This window comes from Pteropus medius, unplaced genomic scaffold, assembly GCF_902729225.1.
Source record: "Pteropus medius unplaced genomic scaffold, Ma_sr-lr_union100, whole genome shotgun sequence".
In the NCBI taxonomy this organism is placed as follows: domain Eukaryota; kingdom Metazoa; phylum Chordata; class Mammalia; order Chiroptera; family Pteropodidae; genus Pteropus; species Pteropus medius.
In genome coordinates, this window is record NW_024342473.1 from 8,982,189 (window position 1) to 8,994,337 (window position 12,149).

The following is a 12,149-nucleotide window of genomic DNA, read 5'->3' on the forward strand; positions in this document are numbered from 1 at the left end:
TTCTCAAGGCCACACTTAGTAAGAGACAACCAAAATTTAAATACTTCCAAGCCTGTGTTCTTTCTACCACCCCATATTGCTTACACCAAGCATTTGCACGCATATTCTAAAGAGACTGAGTGCCCAACTTTGTTTTTAATAAAGCAAATATAAGAGAAAAACATTCATAGGACCAAAAGATATAATTTTAAGATTCTGTCCTTTTATTGTAAGAAAAGAGTAGATGCAGCATTGTTTGGCAGGGAGGAGTGTGGGTTTTAGTTTTCAAAGAAAGCATATGGGAAAGGGAGTTTGTCTCTGTAGTTTGCATCTACAGTGTTCTGGTGTAAGTTTACAGGGCTGATCTGTGGTCCTGATGGAAGGATATGCCCAAACTGCTAGGACATGGAGTTTTGTATCAAGTACAATGATAGTGCCTGCAAGTCATGGAAAACTCCAGTACAGGGACTTAACAAGGAGTTAGTTTACTCCACATCACGAGAAGCCTAGTGGTAGAAGACTTCAAGTGTTTGTTCAGCTGCTCAAAGATGCCATTGGAACTCAGGCTCTTTCTCTTTCCACCTCTGCTCCTTTATCATGTTGTCCTTCTCCTCATTGGAGTCACAAGACATTTGCCATAAAGTTAGGAACAAAAGAGAAGAGGAATGCACCAGCCATGCTGGTCCCATGTTAGCAAAAAAAGCAGAGGCTTTCTCAGACCCAGTCCCCACCCCCTCCCCCGAAGCCCCAGCCACCTTCCACTTAGGTCTTGTCAATCAGCATCGTGTCCTGTAGCCGCCACAACAGACAGGGAGGCTGAGAATGCAAGTGTTTCCCCTGACGCGTGGCCCACCCAGCAGAAGTGCATGCCCATATGGAAGGTGCAGGTAGGAAATCACAAAAGCGGTACACCTTCATTTAGGATGTTAGTGTGGAGAAGAGTTAGGGCAATAGGGCTGTACTTGGGAGAAGGATGATATTGATGAGGAAGAATGTTGTGGTACCCTTTGTATCTATCTTTCATTTAAATAGACCCAGAGCATCACACCTGTGATGCTTCCTTTACTCCTTCATCCTGTTCTTGAATCTTTATTCTTTCTGCTCAAACCCAGACCAATTATTTAGCCAATTATTTAACCAATTATTAAATAATGTTGCTAATTATCCAATCTTCTGACTCTGTGTTATTTTTTTTTTTTCAATTCTTGGCAAATAATATGCATTGAATAAATTATCGCTGAATTACTTAATGAGATGAGGAAATTCCAAGCAAATTTCAGCTGATGAGAGCCTTTGACTGCAATGGCCGGAAGTCTTCACTGCTCCAGGGGAGAAACTACTCAGGAGCCTGTGGAAGGCATCTAGACACCCGTGTTACCAGAATCTAGACGTATGAATGTCAGCTAAGTGGCCCAACCCACATAAGAGGAATATATAGGAGGCTGAAGACTCTCGGGTCTCGGGTCAACACGGCCCTGTGTGGTCTTGTTGCTACTCCGTATGATGATAGCTCCATGGTTTTCTTCTTCTTCTTTTGCAGAGCCAGCTCTCCCAGGCACTGAACGGGCTGTCGGACAGGGCCAAAGAAGCCAAGGAGTTTCTGGTGCAGCTGCGCAACATGGTCCAGCAGATCCAGGTACCGACGGCGCCTGAAGCAGAAAGCAAACCCCACGGTTAAGATGAAACTGTGTGGTGGAGAGTTCGTCTGTTTCTTCTCTTTTACTTTTATGTGTTGTTGGGAACTTCCTATTTATTTTTTTTCTGCTCTGTCTCTTCTAATACATACAAATACACGTATGGACCCACTTGGAACATACCTGTTCTTGAGATGGTTACGTATGCCAACAAGCCAGAAAAAAACCTGGTTTTCCAAGTGGTTTGTATCTTCCACACAGAAGTCCTAATTCTCCGCTACTGTGTATTTAGAAAGAGGCCTTTTTCTTTGTGAATTCAGAGTCATTATTGTTGAGTGTTTCTTTTTTAAATATATAGGTTTCCAAAGCACCTTGCAATAATTATATCTTATCTGATGGTAACAAACAGGTCACACTTTCTCTTTTTTTTCTTCCTTCCTTTTTCTTTCCTTTCCTCCTTCCTTCTCCTTCCCTCCGTCCTTCCTTTTCTTATATCCTCCTTCCTGCCTGCCTAACCCATAGTAATGCTTCTCCTCTACTTAGATACTTAACTATTTTTCATCCATGATCTCCTGGTAACTACAATTTCAGATTGCTTAATCTGGACACAATCATCAAGAAACCGGCTAGTATTTGGAAGCTTGTGAATTTTCCACTATAGCTAAAGAGGAGAAGCCATAAACTGCATAAGATGCTAAAAGAATGACTTTTTGCACTGTACCGTTCTTATGTTTTGAGCTTTGCCTCACAGAAATCTTAGCTCTGGCCTCCCAGTAAAGTGTCCCTCTGAGTTAATATTTAACCTATGTCAAGGCAGAAATGGCTTTTTAAATGTAAAGCAGCCTTTCAAAGCACCTCACACTGATTTTTTTGCCTTTTTCTGTTGTTGTCTGCATGTCCATGTTAAAACTTTTGATTCCATTATAGCTAACAGTTGTATATTTCCTTCTGTTTTCCACAGAGGTTATCAGTCAGTCCCTTCTTTGCCCCAGGCTTGCCTCTGCACCTCTTCTCTTCATCAGAGCGAAGCATTCTTTCTGGTCTAAATTAGAGTCTATGAGGAGAAGGCTCCCTGCTCCCTCCCAAAATTGCCCTGCATGGGACATAGAGAGCTCTTAAATGATGTTTTTCAGGAGATTTCTCTGAGAATGCAAAGCAATTGCCATGAAAGTCAAAACTTAGCATTTGTAGAAGTCATTGCTGACGTGATTTCTAATGCATGCCTTATAGGAAGAAGACGTGGCATTTGAAAAGTTACCAAATACTTATCAGTAGATCCTTTTCTTAAGAGAGACACACAATTCTTTATGACTTTGGTAATAAATTAAAATTTGATAGTCTAAGCTCTTTCTTCCTTGCCAGCTCCCAGAAGTTTACAGTTTATGCAGTTGAGTGCTATTTTTTTTTTTTTTTTTTTTTTAGTGCTATGTGAGTATTTAGCTTTCACTTGATGTAAATTACAAGTTTTTCAGATTATGGTTTGAGAGTCAAAATTATATGTGTAACTTACTGAAAGGATTACCTTTAATGGATGCTTATAATTTAGTGAGAAAATCACTTAAATTCTGTGGCAAGTACAGATTTAGATCAATTTAAAAATTTAGATTCAGCATTCAATTTAAACATCACGGAGAAGCGATCATTCATTTAGAAAATGGTTACCCTTCCCCCTCAAGTTATTGGTTCATGTCTGACTTTTACAGCCTACCTGTGTTCACTTTGCTTTCCTTAATGAAAGGAGCAGGTGCTTTTGCCCGTGATTATTCTTATAAACTTCCATTGTCATTGGTTTATTGTTTAATATTGAAGACCGTTGCCATCTTTCTTTTTCTTTCTTCCCCTGAATTGACTGATTTTTTTATCTCTTATACCTCAACAATACTCTGCTCCCTTGGGCAACCAGCATTTCTCTGAATACCACCTTCCACCATACACAGCTGGACGTAGACCGGCTTTCAGAAGGATTCATGTCCAACTCTGCAAACAACGCTTTATTTTATTTACTATAAATCAAACTTTGGAGATAATTTCCTTTTGATAGAAATAAGTTTGTTGAGTAATATTTATCCTTTCCAATCTAAATTTAAAGCAAAACACTACCACTGTAGAATGAAATTTATCCAGTTATTTTTAAGATGCCGAATGTGCATTGTGCACGGAGTTCCTCTTCATCCCCTTCAGCAGGGGTCTCCACCCCACTAATGGGTGGGCAGCTCTGTTTTCTCTGGCAGCCCGAGGTGCCCAAGCACCTTATGGCTGAGAAGTGTGCTCTGTCATGCAGGAGAACAGTGTAGAGTTTGAGGCCTGCCTGGTGGCCCAGTGCGACGCCCTCATCGACGCCCTCAACAGAAGGAAAGCCCAGCTTCTTGCACGCGTCAACAAGGAGCATGAGCACAAGCTAAAGGTGAGTGCTGTGCTATGTGGGGAGCAGAAAGCCAATAAGCCTGGCTCCTAGGGCTGTGATGAAATGTCTAGACAAGGAGCAGGATGCCCACAGCCTAGGGTGGCCATTGGCCTCCCTGGCAAGGAGTGGGCGTATTCCTTCCTTCAGCACCCAGTCCTTCATTTACCATATTTGTTGGTTGACTCCTCTGGGGCAGGAATTTCTTTGGGGCTAGGCATAATAAAATAAATCAAAATCCCTGCCCTCATGGGGTTTATATTCTACCAGGAGGGATAAACGATAAGCAAAATAAGTAAGTAAACTATCCAGTATATTAGTAAAAAGTGTTAAGAAAAAAAATAAATAATAAAAAGGGGTGGGGAGTACTAGAGTTGAGGATTGAAATTTTAGACAAGGTGGTCATAGAGGCCATACAGAAGCATAATGTATTATTTAATTGGGAGATAGAATCTGTACCTTCCAGAAAGCAAACAAGATTTGCCTCAACTTCCGAAGTGAACTGTGCATTTGGACAGTTGTACAGACTTTCATCATCACACAATGGAATCTATTAGTTACAAGTCTGCATCCCTAGTGGCAGAAGGACTGGTCCTCCTGGAGACATCTGGTATCCCACCCACTGCCTCATTGGAGCAAGGCATCGACATCTGAGAGCAGGCTGGATGCATAAGAAGAGCCCGGCCGAGGGAAGCTCGGAAGCAGGCAGTCAGCAGAGGTCCACGTTTATGGCCAGTAAGCCTCAGGGTAGCTACCAGTGGGTAGCAGATGGGTAGTGTGCACTGTTGGCCTGGGATTGGGGTGGAAGGAGAAGTGAGTTCTGACCATAGGCTCTCTGTTACGGTTGGGCAGTCCACATCAGGGAGCTTTAATAGTGGGCAGCAGTGAGTGGATACTACCTTGAGGGCGAACAATCCGGTTAGTGTCAAATATCTCCAGCAGCTTTGGAACAGGCTCTAGTCCCTGAAGGACAAGAGAAGATTCCATTTCTAAAAGAATAGAATTCCAGTAGGAGAACCAAGGAAGAAAGAACGCAGCTTACAAGACTTGAGACCAAAGCTCGGTGGCAGGGAAGCTTCTAGCAGGGCCAGTACCCACTTCACGGTTATCAGAAACAAGGCAAGAAACCAGTTGCTAAGGGGAGCATGAGACCTGGGCAAGACCTGCAACAAGACTGGCAATGCCAAGCGCTGAGCAGCAGAGTCACCAGTCCCTTCTCTGTGCCCATCCACACACCAGGGCCCAGAGCCCAGGAGGACAGGGAGCCAGGCAGCACGACAAAGAGCAACATTTCCTTGGGGAAATTCTCTCCAAAAGTGAAGAAAACTCCACTCTAACTGCATCCTCTGAGGCAAGGGTCCCCAACGCCCGGGCCTTGGACCGGTATCAGTCTGTGGCCTGTTAGGAACCGGGCCGCACGGCAGGAGGTGAGCGACGGGCGAGCCAGCCAAGAATTCATCTGTATTTGCAGCTGCTCCCCAGCACTAGCACCACCACCTCAGCTCCACCTCAGACCATCAGGCATTAGATTCTCATAGGAGCACCGGACTCTGGTACCAAAAAGGTTGAGGACCACTGTTCTAAGGCACCTTCCTCCACTACCCACCTGCTGCTCCTCAAAACACATTCAGAGCTTCTTCCTTCTCCAAAGCCAGGGCAATAATATGGCTGGAATATAAACCTTTCTCCCCTGCCTTTGTGACTTGCCCAGCCATTGCTCTGAAGGGACCTGTGATATGGAGGCAGGCAGAAGGCTGAGCTGTGACAACGAGGTCCAATTGCTGGTGAGGGCTGTGCCCCATGACGCAGTTTGCCAGTGAGGCCTCTTCTGGCTCTGTATCAGGGCCATGTCTCTTTAAGTGTTCCCGATGAGACAGCAATAGTGCAATTTTATCAAGGAGAGGCACCGCAGATTCCTTGACAAAGAAAACTGCACATCTTAATATTGAATATGAACCAGGAGTTTGGAAAGAAAAGTGCCTCAGCCTATTGATGTAGATAGTGAACCAAGGCTGGGGATTGTAACACTCCTTCCAGAGAGGCCAATAATGTTTCCTAGTGGTGAGTCTAACTAGAAGACCCTCTAAGTTTATCTTAGAGTGAGCTCAAGCTCCTGGGGGCCACCACACTGATACCCACCTCATGGAGCCTTCAAACTGGAACTGAAAGCAATCAGGAAGACACTGAGCTTTCAAAGGAGGCACTCTGAGTGGCCTGTGTCATGCATAATTCACAAAGTGCTGAATAATGGCAAGTTTTATTTACATGGCTTTTTCTAGCTCATAGGTTTCCAGGCTCCAGTCTCCTAATGTCTGTGATCAAATTGTTTGCTTTTGAATTCCCTGAAGGACCACTGGACTGTGTCTCATGGCAACCTATGTAGTAATTCCCAAAACATGGAGGAGGAACCTTATACACTTAGCTTCAACAATCTGGGAAATGTTTCTACTCTGTAAATATTTTCATTCAAGATAATCACACATTAGGTCTCAATGAAAAATTCTTCTACAGTCATCTTTTTTTTTTTAATCTGAATTAAAATCTCAGTATGCTCAGAGATGTGATTCTGTAGTTGCCCAGCGAGCAACACAGAATGAGCATCCTTGGCAACCGAGCCCTGGCTTTTATAACGGCAATAGATAACACTTGGGGGACACTTTCTTCGAGGCAGCACTGTACAAACTGTGTTATAGGGATCAACTCCTCTATTCTCCATAACACATCTGTGAGGCCATTATTACTATTGTCCTCATTCTAGAGGTGAGGAAACCATGGCATCATGATATTAAGAATTGGTCCAAGGATCCAGAATTCCAGTCCTAGTAACCTGGCTCTAGAGCCCAGAATCTGGCCCACAGCACTCTACCACCTCTGGCTGGTATAGAGGTAGAATGCAGGGATAAGACTTGCCCCAACCCTCATCCTTTTATCAGTCAGCCAGTACCTAATGCACACCTGCTCGGGGCTGAGTGCTGGGCAGGGGAACACAAGAAGGTTACTCAGGATGAGTTCTGCCCTTTCTGAGCTTTACGTTTCATTGGGTGAGATAAGTCATATCCACAAAGGACTCCAACACAGGTAGAAAGCGAACCTCCAGGAGAGAGACAGACAACGCCATTAAAGTTGGGAGGAGGGTAAAATTATGTCCAGCTGAAAGGGTCACAGAGACGTCATGGAAGAGTTGGCATTGGAGTCATGCAAACTCTGGGATGTGTATGTGTTAATGGTGACCTATATTCTTGCCTGCAGGATTTGGCAACTGTGAGGGATGAAGACAGTGATTAGCACAGTGCACCCTGGTCTTGCTCCGTGCAGTTAGCCATGAGGACTTATGGATGTTTTCTGTTTCTGTCTCCTGTTCTAACATTACTACAAGATCGTCACTATAACCCTTCATTTTAGCATGCTTCAGAAACCTGGAACTTTTATTGTTACAGTGGATCTCAAAATCCCATTTGGGTCACATAGAATGATCTAAAATAAAAACACATTTGTCTTTAGGAAATGAGCCAGAAAACTGGGATTTTCCCTCTGAATAGTGGGCCAAACATTTTAGTATTTAGCTATAAAATTTTAACTTTTTCTCAATGGAAGTCTCTTTTTTAAAATATTGCAAACACTTTCCTGGCATCTTTAAACAGAACGCGGTGAACAGTTTGTGATAAGTCGTATGGATGTGGCTGTAGAGGCAACTCCAAGTCTCCTGTTTGAGAGAGACATAAGGGCGGGAATCTGGATGGAAGAGGGAATTAAACATTGAGAAAGCATTATTTATTGATGTTAAAAGTGGCATGAAAGCCCTCCAGTCTCCCTCGTTAGTATTGCCTCTGCAGAATGGGACTGTATGACAATCAGCGATGAGCTGTGCTGTGGACAGGAAAGGCTTTAACGTATCACCGGGACTCCATGTGCCATGACTGTGCATTGGTCCTGGTGACCTGCCCTGCAGAGAGCACTGCAGCTGCCTGCCTCGTTCTACCCTGCCCAGAGTGCAGTCCTTGCCCCAGACCTCAAAGGGCCACGGAAACCAGACACAGGTGGCTGGTTGTCCCCTACAGCAGCAAAGCTGTTCTAACTTCTGTTTCAAGTGATTTGTTTCTCTGCTGTTTCAGCTGATTATATCTGTCACTGCTTCTAAAAACAGCCAGCAAAGCTGATGCTGTGACTACTGATGCCAGCCTCCATGTCTCCCTTCCTCTGCCTTTCTCCTCCTGCCTTTTCCCTTCTTGTCACTTCTGTTGCTACTCAGATTTGTGAAAAAAGGCTGGCATTTTATAGACATCACTTGCCAAGCACAGACAGTCCTTTCTCTTCGTCGGCTAACCCATCATTCACAGTCCGGCAGGGATAATCTTATGGTCTTCCGCTTCCCTTTGGCTGAATTCTCTGGGGTCCTGCTTTTGCTGACAAAGAGGAGAGTTGTATGTGTGTTTTTCTGGCAACTTTCTCTTCTTGAGCAATCCCAAAGGCTAGGGATGCCGGAAAGTGAGTGCATATAAAGACAGTCTTTATAATCTACTCCTACCCCTTTCTGAAACCACTGATTACTTGAACAGATTGAATAGTTCTGGTTCTGAGGCAAGATGGAGCTAAGTGGTGAAGAGCCCAGACTCTGTGTCATAGAGTAAAGTGAGGACACACTTTTTCACTGACTAGGTCTCTAACTGTGGACAAGTGTATGTCTCGATCTCTTTCACCTATGCGTAAAATAAGGCTAGAAGTAGTTGTCACCTCACAGGGCATTGTAAAGCGCTGAGCACAGTACTCAAATATTAGCTATTATTATTGATGTTATTGCTGAGAGAGGATGACCGGAAATATGGTTTCATTCAGCACAGTGAAGAAAGGCTCCTCGGGGTTTATCTTCCATAATACCGGAGTTCATAGTGTAGAATTAGCTTATAAATGGGTGTCATTGTCTTAGTGGACTGAGTTTATCATTGATCAGCTTACAAAATAGTTTACAAAATTTGGCAAGCTATTTTTAAAGGCTAAAAAAAGGCTTTGAGACATATGCAGATGTGACTGTATTTTAGGAACACAGTTGGAAATGTAAATTACAGTTAATACTATTCTGAAAAAAAAACACTGGGAGCCAAATATCTATTTTTAGGATGCGGTGAACTAAAGCAAATGTCAGAAAGCTACTGGAGAGAAAAAATGCTTTTGCACTTTCAAGAAACATTATTACTAAGTCATATTTGGAACTACTGGGCAATATCCCAATGACCGACAGAACATATTGGTTTCTTGTCCTATCTGTATGTTTTATTAACCTCTTTCCCAGGTCTTCCTTAACTGAATAAGGCCCTAAATCATCCTCTCTGTCTGTGATCCTCACAGGGAATCTGTGACATTAAGGAGATCTAGGTTTTTTTCAGAAACTTTACAAATGTCATTTTTTTTTTTTTGGTAAGCCCAAAGAAACACCTGAGAATTATTTTTATTTATGTAATATTCAGAATTTGAAATAATCCTGTAGTCACCTTAAATGTGTTCTCTCTCCAATATTTTAGAATAAATTCATATGTTGAATAGTATCTGAGAGATGTCTTTTTGGTTACCTTTCAACTCTAAGACCCTCTGGAAAAATAAAGTTACACTTATCCAAAAACATTCTTAATCTTTAATTTCCATGTGTGGTTGGTATATTAACGTACCAACAAAATTACTCAGTGAGAATGCTGAGGGATAATAATAAAGCTTACTGTTTTATAGAGCTTTTCATATTTACAGAGGGTCTCCATGTCTCGATTGTAGTTATCTATAGAATGCTTGATTTTGAATTCTACTGTATGGTTGGGTTTCATTAGAATCATTATTTTTATTGTCATCATTATGTTTGTTATTATTTACTATGTATTGCCTGTTATGTTCCCATTATGTTTGCAAACAAATTAATTATATGGCCATATCATTGAGTACAAACTTACACTAGGAATGTTATTGGTTTGTCTAACTGCTTACTTCAGCTATTTTGCCATTGCTTCGTAATAGGTAAGTAATCAAGCCGGGAGGGGAGAGGGCATGAGAAAGAGGGAGGGAGGAAGTAAAGGAAGAACACCTGCCCAAGCTCACAAAGAATTTTAAAAGAATTAAATAGTATTTGACTGGCTATAGCCATTACTAGGAAAAAAAAAAAAAGCAAAAAACCAATAATCAGCTCAATCCCAATAAAACTACTAGTGAGGAATTTAGTTAGTCTATTACGATGAGGACATTTGGAAAAATTAAGCACACTGAGGTAACTCGAAACCTTCAACTGCCCTCAGCAGAACTCTAGAGGGCCAACTCTAATCATTTAGCCACACTTTTTATTGATGACAAGCCCACTCTTAATGAGGAATTCCTCACAGTTTCGTTTGGCAAATTCTGTGGTCCTCTGCTTCCCATCATGTAGGAGCAAAGTCACAGAAGGTCTGTATGGAATAGGGTGCCCATGAACTCACCAAGATGCCATCGCATGCAGCTGGAGCTCAACGAGGTTAGGGGACACACTTCTAAATACTCCCTACACACCTTAGCAATGCTAGTGAAGGGCAGTCACAAAGCTTCTTTAATACTCTTTGCCTAAACCCAGACATGAATGACACTCCGTACCTCCGGAAGACTTTACGTGTATTTTGAAGATGATGGAGTAATCTACTGTACCTCACTACACCTCACATTCTACAAAACATCATATTACATACATCACTTTTACCGCGGCCCACCGTAAGTGGTAAACGTTCTCTTGTGTGGGTGGGACTGCACTAACATGCTTATCTCTCCAAATGGCTTGCATCTCTTCCTTCATTAACTTTTCTGTACAAGGGTACAGTATTCTATACATTAAAGAACATGCTTTGTATATTCCACTCAGTGTTTATTGATGAGACTGTTGGTGGCATTCACACTTCTAGGATAGAAAGTTCACAGCTTTACTGTTAAAATCTCAAGCCTTCCTCTAAATAGGTACCTCCTTATTTACTTACTAGGCCTAACTGATCTTTTCCTTGATTAAAAACTCAAAGCCCAGACACGTCTTTGAAACGGTTAGTTGCCAATGTTGGATGAATGAATAACACAGGTACAGAGGGTGATATCAAAAGAATGGGGAAAATATTTGCCTAAAACTATGTGAGAGGATGGCAGCATGTGAGAAAATAAAGATGTTCTTTCTTAATTTAAAATAACCCTAAGTTTCAATGAAAGTAATGATAATATAAGAGATACCATTCTATTCTAGGCAAAAACAACAGGAGAATTCTTTATTTTATTAGATGAATCTGATGGCCAAAGCACTTCACCTGTAACTCAGATGAGTCCATTCCAAACATTAGTTGGTCATCTTGCCTCAAAATGTGTTGGAACACATATAAACTCCCTCTACTGACCAAAAGGACCTGGAATGAATAAATTCTTCAAGCTTGCATCATGAAAGTACTTGTACCTCAAACAGAAAAAAAATATTACTTGAAAGTACTTGTACCTCAAACAGAAAAAAAAATATTACCTTATACTTAGGGGAAATTGTTTTCAACTGTGATTGGAAGGTATAGATTATATTTTAAAAGAATTTCTTGAAATAAACAATGTTATTTACTTAGCCTAAAAATTCATTAGTGATATTCCTTCAGATACCATGATGAGAGAGAATGCTATGAGAAAAAGTATTTACTAAAAAGAAGAAATAAAGAAAAATTTAAAGAGCCACATGTATGATGGAGAGGTGAACAGAGGAAGGTTGTCAAGGTCAAATTAGATAAAATAATGAAATTCCCCTCAATTAACCTTAGTTCATGCTATTGGATATATTATATGAGATGGGTGGAGGGAGATTGGTCTGTTAGAGGTAGAATGGGAAAATATAGTTGTAGATAGGCAAAACAAAATTTTGTATTTGTATTGTATAACCTATCGTAGGTTGCTCTATGATACTGAAAAAGTCTGAGCATTCAAAGGGGCACAACAGTCCATTCTCAGATTCTCCTTTTTCAAATAGATGTTAGTGTCATATCCTGACCCGAGAAATGACCTTTATAAATTTTCCACTTAACAAAATAAAACTGTTCAAATGATTAATAGGCACTTGCCATCCAGAACAGATGGTGAGTACCGATAAAATGGTAAAAGCCTTTTCTGAAACTGTGGAA

At 41.6% G+C, this 12,149-nt stretch overlaps 1 protein-coding gene across 6 annotated transcripts in view; it reads left to right on the top strand.

The window, feature by feature from the left end:
- The window catches only part of TRIM9 (tripartite motif containing 9), a 100,970-nt gene that overhangs the window by 50,851 nt on the left and 37,970 nt on the right, over window positions 1-12,149 (top strand). For all 6 annotated transcript variants that reach the window (XM_039865141.1, XM_039865143.1, XM_039865138.1 and 3 more), the window contains exons 2-3: window positions 1,520-1,615; window positions 3,895-4,017. In XM_039865141.1, the coding sequence (XP_039721075.1) occupies window positions 1,520-1,615; window positions 3,895-4,017 (219 nt within the window). The remainder of the gene's footprint in view (window positions 1-1,519; window positions 1,616-3,894; window positions 4,018-12,149) is intronic.